At 38.6% G+C, this 15,626-nt stretch overlaps 2 protein-coding genes across 2 annotated transcripts in view; one reads left to right on the forward strand and one right to left on the reverse strand.

The window, feature by feature from the left end:
• Nucleotides 1-1,302: 1,302 nt before the first annotated feature.
• Nucleotides 1,303-12,251, forward strand: LOC307168620 (meprin A subunit beta-like; the record flags this gene model as incomplete). The annotated part of the gene is made up of 16 exons (XM_079888748.1): nucleotides 1,303-1,518; nucleotides 1,958-2,096; nucleotides 3,169-3,179; nucleotides 3,363-3,381; nucleotides 3,467-3,526; nucleotides 3,611-3,654; nucleotides 6,510-6,588; nucleotides 6,747-6,864; nucleotides 7,135-7,313; nucleotides 7,454-7,672; nucleotides 7,852-8,004; nucleotides 9,315-9,530; nucleotides 10,296-10,763; nucleotides 11,395-11,580; nucleotides 11,680-11,782; nucleotides 11,882-12,251. The coding sequence occupies 15 exons, from the start codon at nucleotides 1,303-1,305 to the stop codon at nucleotides 11,760-11,762; spliced, it is 2,190 nt and encodes a 729-aa protein (XP_079744874.1). The 3' UTR covers nucleotides 11,763-11,782; nucleotides 11,882-12,251.
• Nucleotides 12,117-15,626, reverse strand: part of mcm3l (MCM3 minichromosome maintenance deficient 3, like) — a 46,557-nt gene continuing 43,047 nt past the window's right edge. The window contains exon 15 of the mRNA XM_079889082.1: nucleotides 12,117-12,438. Within this exon, the coding sequence (XP_079745208.1) occupies nucleotides 12,240-12,438 (199 nt within the window). The 3' untranslated portion in view covers nucleotides 12,117-12,239. The remainder of the gene's footprint in view (nucleotides 12,439-15,626) is intronic.

A 15,626-nucleotide genomic window follows, 5' to 3' on the forward strand; every position in this document is an offset into this window, starting at 1 on the left:
TGAATGGATATTAGAAAGCATATAAGCGCACAACGAGCGCTGTTATCCGTCTTCATCGAGATCTCTAGCACTCCTGTACAGTGTAGAACCAGTACTATTAATAATGAAAAAATTAGTAACTTACGCCTAAATGTTTCCAATTTATGCAAGGAATACAAAAGCCCCGACATGGAGTGGATAGATATAAAGTAGAAAGATATATAGAGAGAGACAATTACCCCTCAAAAAAGTCAGTAAGAAGCTTTCTCTTCCCGACTGCGAGTGGAGGTTTATTTTTCTCCATTTTTTAAAAGCTAAAATTAGCTTCACCGGAGCGGCGCCAATCAAACAGTCCTGTCAGTCAACGATTTCATGCGCGCACACAGCGCTCTTTAGATGTGGGACGGGGCGTTTACATTTTAAAGTGACATGGCAACTAGCCTATAAACAAACTTAAAATAAATGATTGTAAATAATCAATTCACGAAATTTAACGTAGGGGAGAGTGGGGTAAAGTGAGACATTTTTTACATTTGTTCCCCACTAAGCGAGCTAAAATGATATATCAGTCAAATTTACACATTTCCCATTAATTCAGGTTGTTTCCTAGCAATGGAAATTATTATAATGTATTCAGGACGAAGGGCAGTGAAAATATGATTGTTTTTTAAAAAGTGGTCTTGTGTCTCACTTTACCCCAGCTTAGGGATAAACTGAGACAGACCAGAGAAATCAAGGGGGTAAAGTGAACCAGCTGGGGGTAAACTGATCCACTTACTTTTTCCACTCTGAAACTTCCATAACAAAACATGTTGTAACAGTTAGAATCCTGACAGCTAGCTTGACAACCACACATTCCAGAACTAATGTCGGACTAGTAACAGAATCATGGGGATTGGTCAACTAAGCACATTTTTTTGATGACCCACCGGTGCGCATCTAAGTGAAGGTGCAACGCCCTTGGCTTGATAAGGGTGAATGGCACGCTGGAGGAAATTCCTCCTAAAAAAAAAGAACTATGTCCAAAATATTGTGATACATTTGGAAGCTCAATGCAGTCAGACCTCCCCTGGCCAGCCCAAGGAGGGTGGCCCGTCCTGGGCCAGATTCGTATTTGTCCGTCACCGCTGGATCTCCGTCTGGAGCAAAGTCGGTCCTAAAACGGACCTTTGGGTCTTTGTGGAGGAGGGACAATGCTGGGTCATCTCCGGTCAAAGTCAGATCCGTACACCTGCTGGTGCTCCTGCTAAAGCAACGATGGTCCAAACACGGACGCTCGGGGTGTTGTAGAGGAGGGAGACGACACTCTTATCGGACAAGGTAATGGAAAACAGGCGCCTCAGGGTTGCCTGGGGCCCAGCGGAGTGCACCCTCTCCTTCGGGCTGTTAAGTCGGGATGCCCGGTCGATTGGAGCTTCGGACGCGCCTGGGGACGGCCCCTGCCCGGTCAAGGGCAGCTTGCTCCTCCCTGATTTGCGCGTCAACACAAGACCTCGGGAGACTCAGATAGCACGTCTGGAACGGATGTCTGCAAAGGCGGTTGGGCAGTGCAGCGGTGGGGGGGTGGGGGTGGTTTAGTTGGGGCCCCCCTGGCACGCCTTAAGAGCCGAACTTCGCCCTGCGCCTCCCCCCACTTTGAAAGTACCCTTCCCGGTTACGGCCTCGATCCAGATGCCTCCCGCTGATGGTTCCTCACGCACCCTATGAGTGGCCGTGTTGTCTCAAGCCCAGGCCTGAGTGGAGCGAGACCCTTGTGTAGGGAGCCTGCGCATCGCGGTTCACCGTCCGGGGCTTCTCGGTTGATCCCGAACCAGCCGGGGCTTCTCGGTTGATCCCGAGGTAAAACGTATGCTTGTCGAACGGTCGGTCTGGGTAAACGGCGAAGCGACTCCAGGGGCTTGAGACACCCCTGGAGAAAAAGCGGTGGAGGAAGGTCCTCCTCCGAAAACAAAAATGAACAGTGTCCGTGAGGTTGCAGATGGACGAGATTCCCATGCTGACTTTACTCCCTAGCAGGCTCCCAGGGAGAGTGCGGAGCTCCTGTCGGAGCGACCTCGGTCCTAAAACGGACCTTGGGGATTTTGTCGAGAAGGGGACAAATGCTCCATTAGGACAAGGTGAGAGGGAGAAGGTGCTCCACCTCTTTGCCTCAGCTACTGCACCCCAGGCTACTGATTTTACTTCGCCGTTCTCTTTTTGATGGCTTTTTTACAATGTTTATGACATTAAAAATAAAACATATGTCATGTAATATTACGTTAAAATATGTTTAAGACTAAACTTAACTTGTGCCTCATGTCTCACTTTACCCCACAGCATTTGTCTCACTTTAACCCACCCCACATTTTAGAAAAAAACGATCTCTCTTAGCAATTCAGGCTTATCTTCAGCTAGCGTCATCACATGGTTTTATATGTTGGTAGTTCATCAACATGTATGATATAAGTTTTTCTACCTGAATCAATTTGCTTTGGCACAACAGTTGATTAAGCTGACAGCAAGAAAATTTACTTTTACATGCAAAAAAAATATTTTTGCCTAGATACAGGGGGTGTGGTGTCTCACATTACCCGATGTCTCACATTACCGTTCTCCCCTATCCATTGCATGCATTTAATCAGATTTGTCATTATTATTTTTACTAAAATAAAAATATCTGAGGGACCCCCCCAGCCCCCCTTCAATTCGATCACTGATGTCGCAAGTGTGGTTATGTGGTGATGTCGCAAGTGTGGTTATGTCGGTGATGTCGCAAGTGTGGTTATGTCGGTGATGTCGCAAGTGTGGTTATGTGGCGATGTCGTTATGAATTTAGGCAAGGCAAAAATAATTGTAGTTCCTAATTAATTTAATAACAATACTAGCTTCATAATAATAATAATAATAATGATTTAATACATTAATGGGAAAACGAGCCAATTATCGTATTGATATCGTCAAAGGCATCTGCCAGCAGCGATATCTCTGACTATCGTCGATACACGATACTATCGTCTATAGGTACAACCCTAATGGTGACCATCATAAAGAATACCCTATCAGCTGCAGGCTCTTATCATTGCAGAAGCTCTTTAGAACTATAAATTGGTTCATACACATACACTGATATTTTGAAGAGAATAACTCAAGAGTAAAGCGATCTCATGGCATCACTCTACACATTTCTCATTCTATTCTTATGTACCGCAGTCCTGGGTTTGGTGAGTCCAGAATTCAGTACTTTCAGTGTCGGGGTATGTCATAGAAAACCACAATTTTGTGATCATATAATACATGTTAAACAAAAGTTCGTGTATTTCATACAATATCAAGGCTTGCACTGTCATTATTTGTTGATGTAAATGCGCACCTTTGACACTTTCCTCAAATGTTTTCTTTCAAAGCCAATATCTTCACTGTCAGGTGAGTCATTATAATCATATTCTTTCAAAATAACATTTGATTTTAAAGGATTTTATATTCTATGCTTCTTTGACTTTTCTTTTAGGCAAAACAGAGATTGATGTAGATAATGGAAAAGACCAGGATATATTTGAAATAAATGAAGGTTTGTGGAAACATTAATATGCGTCTTAATTCTGTAGCATTATTTCGATTATACTTTTGCAATAACCGCTGTGTTGTTCAACAGAGGCAGGACTTCACCTGGTGGAAGGAGACATTCTGATAGAGAAGGTCAGTGTTTTATAAAACAGGTTCTCATAGTACTTTCCATGAACAGGGTACAAAATAGGACCAGAACCCGGTTAGGGACTGTTCGTTTTTAGCGCAATTTTCCACCGGACAAAATTGTTAGCGCAATTTTCCACCGGACAAAATTGCGCTTGTTAACTCATGATTTCTGTTCTGTGCGTCTGTGCGCACCAATCTTGCACTTCTATCTACTCCTCAACCAGACCACCTAGAGACTTCGGGTTTTCGGCATTATGTTAAGGAAGGTCTAATCTCGGGAACGCACAAAAAAAATCCAGGAAAAGATTTACTATCTCTTAGTGTTGTGATCCCATGAGGTAAGAAAATTGCGCTAAAACACTCACCGAGTTTTTATTACTTGTTTATTTAAGGGGCCACCGGAGGAGTTTTGATATAGTCAAAAAATCATGACCCTCCCTTCGCCAGCAATAAATTTTTCTACGACCCTCCAAAATGATTGTGAAAAAAGGCATGACCCTCCCCGATAATTTATTGATTAGCCTACTTCTGTACTGGTTTGCGCTTGGCAAAGTTGTTAAGATAGCCATTGTTTTTTTGTTTTTTTTTACAACCATAAACTCTTGCTTTCTCATCTTACTAGGGCTGTAATGATAGACCAAACCTACGATTCGGTTCGTATCACGATTTTTGAATTTTAGATTAGGAAAAAAATCATGTTTTCGGTGCTGATGTGGTGTGACGCGTTCAACATGTGGGTGGCGCTGCCAATAAAGCATCTAAAAGCTGTCACAAAGAACCAGCAAAAGTAATGATTATGAATATGTCAAATATAGCAAGGAGACATTTTAATTGTTTATTAATAAACAAGTGTTTTCTGTGTCAACTGCAAAGATGAAGTTGACGATGCGTCGTGATCTTCGCAGAACGCGCCAGAGGCACATTTCATACGGATTACATAAGAGAGCAGTCTGTTTTCTTTCGTTTTGAATTGTTCTGTTTAAAAGTAGACATTTAAAGCTTTCTATATATTTCTCAGGTCTGTGAGGCAAGTAGCCTACCTTACGCTGAGTTTCGGTTCATTTATGAGACAAGAGTCCAGTTCACTCGCCGCCGCCTCCTTGTCATGATTATCTATTTTCTAGTACATTTACTTATGATTTATTAAATCCAGGCAATTGGTTGATGAAACATTGATTAAAATTAAGATACAATTAATAAAAAACGAAATTCACTTTAAAGACAGGCTTTGTGCTTTCTGTTTGAGGTCTCTGTGATTTTTTTAAAGTCACTTTCAGAGCAGTCATGTCCGTAATGGAGAACTGTCACGCCCTTAACATTGTTTTTTTTTTTTTTTTTTTTTACAAAATATGCATTATCCCGCTACAGCGCACATTCTATCAGCTGCAGTTCTGGCGCCTCAGTCCCAATACTGTAAAACTCGACGTACATTCACATCACACATGTTAATGGAGCGATAGAGTTACACTCACAGGACACTGTGCACTTATTCGCAATCACAAAAGTTCATTATTTGCTCGTGCTTTAAAGCTTTGCCGGGTAAACATTTCATTGGCGTTCTGTTCTGACATGATGCACTTTTTCTGAGCGCGTACTGAAGTGCGCGCGCACTGTCAAACAGCGCCAAACTGGATTTTTGTTGGGTCAGACCCACTTTGAAATGTTGCTGTTTTCATGAATATAAAAGTTGGGTGACCCTCCCCCTAGACTAAAAAAAGTTGGATGACCCTCCCCTCAAAAAAGAATAAATACCGAACGGTCCCTTAAAAAAAAAAAAAAAAAAAATTAGGCTATATATATATAGATATATATATATATATATATAGGCCTTTTTTTTTTTTTTTTCGGAAATGCTTAACCCTTTAGAAAATGTTTGACAAACCTCAGGATGTCAAACAAATTTATTTATTTTTTACATTTAAAGTCACATTTTTTTTAACTATTAATTTTTTGTGAGATCTGTAACTAAAATTTAGGACGTGTACAGTTTGTGTGATTAAAGAATTAACAAACTTAAAAATTATTTTTTAAATAAGTTCAAAAAAAAATGTAGGAGATGCTTATCTGAAATGACGGGTCTACAGGATGAGGATCCATCTGCAGTTTTATTAAAAACCAGAGTTATAAAGTTGCAGTCCACAATGACAGCGACAGAAACAAACAGTAGTCCGGTTTGGCATGCAGAAAACGTACAGAGTCAAAATAGCAGGCAAGGGTCAAGGCAAGAATCAAATACGAGTGACAGTCCAAATCAAATCAAACACGGGTATAACAATACACAATGAATACATGCTCAGAAAAGATCACCGAGGCAAATTAAGGCTTCGACGCAAAGTGTGGGCAGTTGTGATCTGCTTAAGAAGTGTGTGTGTGATGAAATGCAGGTGAGAGTGCAATCAGTACCAGGAATGAGGGCATATAGGAAATTAAGTCCACATGAGAAAGTCAATATTCGGGTGCGAAAGAGCCTCACTTGTAACAATAACATTCAGAAAATGTAAAACTAAATAAATATTTTATGAGCTGTTTTCTAGGACATCTGAAAAAAAATTTGCTTTTAAATTGTCAAGCAATACATATGACAAAACATCAAAATTACTAAATAAAAGAAAATAATTTTAGGAGATGATTAAACTTCAGAAAATGCTTAAACCTCAGGATGTCAAACTCAATATTATTTGAGCTGTTTTTTTTTTTTTTGTTATTAATTTTCTATAAGTTTTGTAAATAAAATATGGATGTGTAAATAAAGTTTTCATTATTTTTCAAGCAATACATAAAATAAAAGGTAACTTGCAAAATTAAATAACAGGGATGTGTAAATGAAGCTAAATCCATGTTTGGTTTGTGTTTAACAGGGAGAAAGCAGAAACACTATTCTGGGTGAACAGTATCGCTGGCCAACCACTGTGCCGTACTTCCTAGACAGCAGCCTTGGTAGATGAATCTATAAAATTATTAATTCAGTTCAGTTGAATTATTGCTTTGATCTTTATCTGACATACTCATTCTAACTTAATCTTTTATAATCTCTCGCTCACTGTCTTTCTCTCTTTTACATGCTCTTTCACTCATTCGTATGTAATTTTCAACAGAGATCAATGCCAAAGGCGTGATACTGAAAGCATTTGAGCAATACAGACTCAAGACCTGTATTGACTTCAAACCCTGGGCTGGAGAGCCAAACTACATTTCTGTGTTTAAAGGCAGCGGGTGAGGAAACTTCAAACATTAAACTCAATAATCAAGTCTATCCACATTCATATGGATGTAACATTGTGCTCTCTCATTTTTTGAATACAAAAACATAAAAAGTCCTACCCTTTTTATACATATATATAAAAAAATTTATTTGGTAACACTTTATTTTGATGGTCCACTTTAGATGTTCTACTAAGTAAATTTTCAACAAAAAGTGTCAGTAGATATTAAGCAAACAGTCTACTAATACTAAACACTAATGATGGGTATTTGCAAAGGCAGATGTTACTCGAAGGTGGGGAATCGACAGATGGGGAAACAGGAGTTGTCAATTGGTTCAAACTGTGACAGTTTAGGAACAGTGGAGCATGAGTTTCTGCATGCGTTGGGTTTTTGGCACGAGCAATCCAGAACTGACAGAGACGACTACATCACCATAGTGTGGGACCAGATTGAAGAGGGTAATAACTGAATTCATAAACATGTTTCATGCCATCGAATAATAAATCTCTTTTTAGTGATATTCTATCATGCTATCAACTCTTTACTTTATATATTCTGTTATTACATGCAACTGTTTCCTTGTTTAATTCTCACTTAGGTAAAGAGAACAACTTCAATTTATATGATGAAAAGGTATCAAGCTCTCTCGGTGTGCCCTATGATTACTCTTCGGTCATGCACTACAGTAAGACGTCCTTCAACAAAGGCCAAGAGCCAACCATCGTTACCAAGATACCAGAATTCTTGGATGTGATTGGTCAACGCATGGAGTTCAGTGACAGTGACCTGCTCAAGCTAAACAGGCTATACAATTGTAGTAAGTTTATAACACTTTCTGTGGGAGACTGGTTGACCTTGACTGGTTACATAATCCTCCATTATTTTTTATAAATATAATTAAATTAATCTGACTGGTAAGATAAATACTACTTGCTCAACTAATACTTGGCTTCTCTCACTCATCTCCTTCTAAAATATCTTTCAAAATTCTTCCAGCTACAACCTCAACTTTTCTGGACTCTTGCCACTTTGAGGAACCGAACATCTGTGGTATGATCCAGGGAGATGGTGGAAATGCCAAGTGGGCTCGTGTACAAACTGTAGAGGGTGGTCCAAAGACGGACTACACCACTCTGGGTCAATGTCAAGGTATGAACACCCCTAAACACAAAAGCAGGATTCAACCCAACAATGTTTTGCATTGAACTGTTGGTGACGAAACTTCATAAGTGAGCTAACAGATGCTAACAGAGTTATCGTGGAGCCCCGCCCATTGTGAAATCTCATTGGTCCAAAATCCCCATAACATAACCTCAAATAATTATTAATATTTTCTGATTGGTTGTGATTAGCTGTGTCCAAAATCGCATAATGTCTAGTTGGAACTAGTTTTCTAAGTTTCTAGTTGAAACTTACTTGGCGATCAGTTACAGGTACTTCGCTTCATTGCTATTCATAAATCCTCTCCTGTGGCCTCATGGGATAGTAAAGTGTTCATCACATGCGCACTTCGTTGGAAGTAGTAAGTCATCCGGTATAGCCTACTTTTTACCTACTATTTTATAAATATGGGCATAGTAGTCTTTTCGCATACTGTTCTTCCAGTAACATTAATAGAATGTTTGTTCAAAGTTAACTCGTCCGTAATGTTCTCAAAACGTTTAAATGTTACTACCTGTTTCAGAGAACATTCAAAAGTTTCCTATAATGTTTGCAAAATTATAAAATGGAATGTTCCCTTAACGTTCACATTTTTGTTCAAAAATGTAAAACGTTGTTAAAACAGTTAAAACCTGGACATTTTGAATGTTCAGGGAAGATTCAGAAATAACGTTTTCATTACTTAATGGGAATGTTAGCAAAAAAAAAAAAAAAAAAAATCTAATTTTTGTTAGCTGGGGTTTCATGTGAATAATACTCACATAGCAAATATTTTTGCAAAATTTACTTAAAAGGTAAAATTACTTATTTGCATTACTTATTTGTGTTAAGAATGTACATTATTGTAATATTTTTTTTATATATTTCTGATGTTAACTATCTGATTAACAATGCATGAGAATCATTGTTATATCATATCATAGTCACTTCATAGTTAGGCCAAATATTATCCTAAATGGGACGGTATCACGTGGAAAACATATTTGCTAAATTAATGTTGTCTGTTCACTGGTATACCACCACTGTGTAAAAAGTTTCATAATTCAAAGTCCATAATCCTGCATTGATTACTCTTTTATGATATTATTATGGTGGCACTTTGGTCTTCATGATAAACATATTTTACCGACACAATAAGGAAATCTCATTCTTTGACCTTCTCTAGACTCTTCTTGTCAAGGGTTGCTATATGACATGCAAAATTATCTTTAAACTCCATTATAAGGTTCAAAGAGGTGTGAAAAAGCGACAAGACTGGCTTAGTAGCTTATTATCTGATAAAATGTTTACTTTTACAGGGGTTGGGTTCTTCATGCATTTCAGCACAGCCACAGGTACCCAAGGAAACAAGGCTTACCTGGAAAGTCGCCTCTTTTATCCCAAAAGACGCTCCCAATGCCTGCAGTTCTATCATTACAGCAGTGGGGGCGCCGATGACCAGCTAAACATCTGGGTGCGCGAATACACCGCTGAAAATCCCAAAGGAAACCTGAGACTCATTAAGAAGATCAGTGGTAATAAATCCAGTTATTTAAAACCCCAAATCAAGAATTATTTACTGTGAAAGGTGGGGTCACATGTACCATTGCTCAGCGAAAATTTGCAGACAAAATCCAGTCATTCCAATAGGAATCTGCTTGATTGGGAATTTCGTGTGAGAGCAAAAAAGTTCCCCATGCACACAGATTTCACTTCTGTTCAAGTTAGCCATGTAAATTCAACGTCTTGACCAACAGAAAGCTGCTTGGTTTGAAAGTGACTTCTGTGTGAGCTGCTTTATAGCAGAACCAGATTTTACCAAGTACGACATGTTCCTGGATCAACGTCTTTGTTGATCCTGGAACAACATTCCAATCAACTGATCAGATTTGAAGAACAAGTTTACATTTTATGTCAAGTTTAGGGTTAAAACCAGGGTTAGGTCCCTCTCAATCAGTGTTATTCTCCTATCATTTCCCTCTGATTTTAGTGGATGTTTGACGACAGTGGACATTTTTAAATTTGACTAAAGTGACCACGGCTTAAAGGTGCGGTCACATTTACCGTTGTGGCGAAACAATATCTAGTCTTTCCAATCGGGATCCGCAAGTTTGGGAGTTTTGTGTGGAGGCGAAAAAGTTCCCCACAAATTTATCGCTCGTATCCAAGTTGGTTACATGAATTCGACGCACTGACCAACAGAAAGCTGCTTGATTTGAAAGTGACTTCTGCGAAATTTAGTGACCACACCTTAAGGATAAATTGTTATGCTATGGGTAATGTATACTTGTGCTATTTAGGTGGACTTAAAGACTCCTGGGAACTATACCATGTGACGCTAGATGTCTCTGATAAATTCAGAGTGGTGTTTGAAGGAGTTAAAGGAAGAGATGCATCAAAGGGTGGTCTTTCTCTGGACGACATCAACCTCTCAGAGACCCAGTGTCCTCAGTTCACTTGGCGTATTCGAGATTTTACCAGGCTTCTTGCTACAGCTGCTGCCGGCACCAAAACCTACAGCCCCCGCTTCCTATCCCCAGATGGTTACTCATTTCAGATTGTTTTGTACATTAATGGCTTGACGAATAGCCCAGATAAAATGGGAATCTACCTCCACTTGACCTCTGGTCCTTATGATGACAATCTCCAATGGCCATGTCCATGGCGACAAGCATCCATGGAGCTGATGGACCAGAATCCAGACATCCAACACCGCATGAACAACATGAGGATGATCACTACTGATCCAACCATGACCTCCACTGACTGTAAGATATAAACAGAGTTAGGGAGGCATGAAAGCAGCAGTTATTAGGCATTTTTATGAGCCATAAATGCTTCTACAGATACTTGGTTCTAGATAATTTAGGCTACATTCATTCAGATATGTTTGTAAACTGCATATTCACTTCCAAACACTCTCCGTCCACACTAGCGTATCAAACATTTCCAATGAGTTTCTAACAGATTGTAAAAGAAGATGGACGACACACCTTCACACTCAAGTAGAAATTGTAGAAAAGTGAAGCAGCCAATGTCCAAATAGGGTCACTACCTGATTTCCTAATCTTAACCCCTCCCCCACAATTAATCCTAAACCTACCAATACTGGGGGGTAATAATAACACCGGTATAACCATGGGTATACTGTGGGTACAATATGCATCACATGACAAAACATCCGTAATAGTTTTCAGTCCACTCTACAATGGAGAAACATTTTCTGATTTATCTACTTAGGAAATGGTCTTCAAAAAGCTCAGTTTTCACAAGACAAAAATGCCAAAAAGTACAGAAAAACATGCATTTTCAAATCTATCTGGATTAATGTAATCATAGCCTTATAGAGATAAATGACAAGAAAAGACATTTTATAAATATCTTCTCTCTTTTGTGCAGCCATGGGTAATGTCAAGTATTTCTGGGATGACCCACGAAAAGTAGGCAGTCGAGTCACTGACACAGACGGCAGTTCATTCTACCGGGGACCCGGTAATGGTACCAGCAATTACATCACACATGATCGTCTGAAGAGTCGGAGCTTCATTAAAGGAGATGATGTCATCTTCCTCCTCTCCCTTGAGGGTATGTGAGCAGCACGTTTTTATTCCATTCCTGTGAAATTCCAATGAAATATATATGACAGAAGTTGACTTAAGTTTGAATGTGTAACTTCGTCAATAGATGTGACTGGACTTTTGGAGCCTCAGTCGAGAGAGTTTTGGAGACCGGAATTCAGAGATTCGACAGATGAAAAGAGAGATTGAGCCAGAGAGGACAGATGGCTGTGAGTGTCCATTTACCCAATTCAGTTCTCTCATTCCATACCAGATAACTGAAATATTAAATGCATCTAACTCCTATAATACTGAATTTTCTCTTACAGAACCCCAAATGTCCATTTAAAATGGACAGTGGACTAAAAAGCAGGGCCTAATGACATCATGAATGCAGAATATATCATGAAGCCTCTATGGAGAAGTTTTTTTTTTTCTGGAATCTACCCTTTATTACTGAGCTTGATCTATGGAATCATGACTTGCCTTTAAAATTGATAGAACTCAAAACCTATAAAAAAAAAAAAGGATAAAAATAAATAAATAAAATGCACAATCAAAAAAGCACAAATATTAATGCTCACACAATTTATTAGTCATTTGTTACAAAGTGCTGGCATATAAATATTTGCAATGTTATCTATATCTCTGAATTTGCAAAAGCTGCAGCGGTCTATTGGCAATCCTTTAGATGAGAAACACCACATCCTCTGAGAGCATGATCTGGTTGTCATCCTGCATGCGCTCCAGCAGAAGGTTAATCTCGTTCTGGTCAAACTCCTCATTCTGGTCTTTGTTAATGTGAGTCAGGAGATCAGGCACTGCCACAGACTGAGTCCGGGTCACCTTAAAGGCCTTCAGTAGAGCCGCCTTGAAGACTTTCAATCTAAAAATTATGCAAAAGGTCATATGGAAGTCTGTCAAAAAAAAAAATCAGTCTCCATATCTAATGTCCAGTTAGCCTGTTGAATTGACCCAACAAAAAAAAAAAAAAAAAAAAAAAAAAAAAGAGACCCAACCCAATTTTAATTTATTATTAAAATCTTCCTTGTTGGACAGAGATCATTGTCAAGGAGCAGACAATATTTTTCATACTTTATTTAAAAAGCAAAATTGTAAGAACACCAATTTAAACTATCATTTTGACAGTTTTCAACATTTGGGGGAGAGAATGAGAGATTCCAAGTGTAGTCTGGTGGAATAATTGTATCAATGTAGTGCAAACTCTTGTAGTGGAAGAATAATGTGTGAAAAAAAACAACAAAAAAAAAAAACACATTATTGGCGCAGGCCAGAATCTGACATCTGAAAATGAAGACTATTGTACCTGTCTTGACCTATGTCAACCTTCTTCCTCTGACTGCTCCTCTGAGACACTGGCTTGCTCTTCTGACTCGGCTGAGCTGTCGTCATTAACATCATCATAACCACATTTGGACCAGTTTCAAATTTATAATGCCACTGAATATATTCAAAATATTAACCCTGTAAAGCCTGAAACAAAGTCAGGGACAAACTGAACAAAAAAAATATGCGACATTTGGTGCTGTTGTTGATATTTTATGGCCAAAAAGTAAGACGAATTCATGATTGATTGTAATGCAAATCAATAAGATATTTATAGCAGTATACTTGCACAAACAACAGTAGACTACTTGCATATACATACTAGGGTGGTCCTTATTTTTAAAGTCTCCAATTGTCATGCTCTTAACCCTTCAAATTGTTCCTTAAAATACAGCATGCCAATTTTTAATGGCAGTAACATAATTACTGGTTACATAATTACAATGGCTCTCTCACACACTCTGAAGAACTATTGCAGTTTCTCCTTCATGTGGTGGAAGATCAACGACGGATCTATCCAGCCTGCAAAAAGTCAACACTGGCTGCTGAGCATCAGAAATGAGGGATTTGTTAATGGAGATGACGATTTTGCAATTATACTGCCTTGATTAATGCTTGATTAATGCTTGATTTGCTTTGAAGTAATGTAACCTAAATAGTAATAATGCTATTGCTTAAATAGATGTATGTAACCCTATTATTGATGCTGAACAAAATATGTATTGTGTGATTTCACTGTTATAAAGAAAACTACTTATTTGCATGAAATGTATGTGTTGACTGATTTAGAGTAGAAAGCACTTAGGGGAGAGTGGGGTGATTTGTGCCAGGGGGGGAAGTAGTTCCACCTCTTGTTCTGGAAAACCATAGAATAATTTGGTCATGTGACCACATAATTTTGAAAAGCAATCAATTTTACTCATCCTCCAAAGAAGAGAGATACATGGCATGAGAGTTAAGCACATTTTAGTGCAAAAAACTGTTTTTTCCCTTTCAAAGTAAATTTTCTATGATTAAGGTTTTTTGATTGTAGTGTCTGGACAATTATAGACAAGTTTGAAAACATTTCACACATGTTTTAGTGCTTTAGTAGGCTACACAATGAGTCTATACAGTTAGCATGATGTTAGCTCTTAACTGCTGGATCATGCTAATTATTTAAACTTGTGGGTCTGGGGTGATTTGTGCCAAAGGGCATGGGGTAAGTTGTGCCAGATCCAGACCACCTAGAGACCTACATACTCACAGGGGATAATCTTGAGAAGTGAGGAGATGGGCATGCCTCATCAGTGTTTGACTTAGGCCTACCTGCTATTTGTTTAATTTAGCTAACACTGATTTCAGTTTTGAGTTTGCACTATGTTAATAAAGAGAAGTTTTATTCAGTTTTTAAGTGGCCTAAGTCACAATAGGATGTTTAGAAATTAGCCTAATAACTTTATTCTTATGTTACATAATTGACAGACAGCGTTCTGTCAACAGGCATCTATTGCCAAAGCCTTTTTTGCCTGAAATGAATCACAAATATCATATATTGTGTTGCTATGGTGCTCTAAATGGTTGCTAGGGCGTAGCTTGATAGCTTCACAATGATCCTGAGAGACTGATTGGTCGTCTGAGTAAAATGAGCCCGCCCCCTTGTCTCTGTGACACTGTGATCCAGAGTTGTATTCAATACAAAATCCCTATGCAATTGACCATAGTGGGAAAAACGCATGCTATGGTATTCCAGGGTGACAATATCTAAATAAACCTTAAATTAGTAATTTTGTATTGAATTTGTCTTGCTTTCATATAGCATACGGTTCATAACAGTAAAATGTTCTGTTTTACTTCAGAAAGCACTGGCACAATTTACCCCAACATATTTCCCCAAAAGGCACAACTTACCCCGCACCAGGGGCAAGTTGTGCCATGAGACCACTTTTTTCCCAAAAGCTATATTTCTGAAACTATTTATTTCAGATCCAAAGTTATTATTCTCAGGGATGCACAACATCCTGAAATACATGTACATCCTTAAGTTGAAGGCATTACTGTCATGGCCTCACTTTAAAGTCACTTTGAGTAAAAACTGGCACAACTCACCCCACTCTCCCCTATGTATTAGAAATAGTTTTTATGATAAATGGAAAATGTACTAGTTAAGGTATGTGTTACAGACGATTAAGAGGAGAAAGCAGAGAAAGAGAAGTTGGAGGCACCGTGAAGAGATATGCCGTAAACAACTGAGGGCAGTGTCGAAGGAGTTGGCAGAACTCCATTTGATCACGTCAGAGGAGAGTCTGGAACCTGCATTTCGAAGCCTGCGTATAAAAGACTGAGAGACTGAATTGTTGGAGACTGAATAGCGCAGTGTCCCTCGACGCCTGAAACCAGCTGATTGTACCTTAATTGAAACTTATTAGTGTAACCTTACTGTTACTTTGAAATAACTTTTGTCAACTTTAATAAACCTTATATTATATTATTGGCAAGATACTGTCTTCCCGAGTAATAATTTAAGAACCTTAAGCAAGAACTGACCACAGGGAAGTCTGCTGAATTAATTGCAAGTACTTTTTGAATGCTTATAGTTTTGTCCAGATTCGACTTTCCTTACCTACCTGAGAATAATAAATAAATAGGTAAAAGGTGTAAAGGTTAAAGGACACACCATAAAACAGATTGTTGAAAACTTTGTGCTTTTTTTGAGATTGTTGTCATTGTTGTCATATCAGTGTTGCT

The sequence above is a fragment of the Squalius cephalus genome, assembly GCF_949319135.1.
Source record: "Squalius cephalus genome assembly, chromosome: 12".
Lineage (NCBI taxonomy): Eukaryota > Metazoa > Chordata > Actinopteri > Cypriniformes > Leuciscidae > Squalius > Squalius cephalus.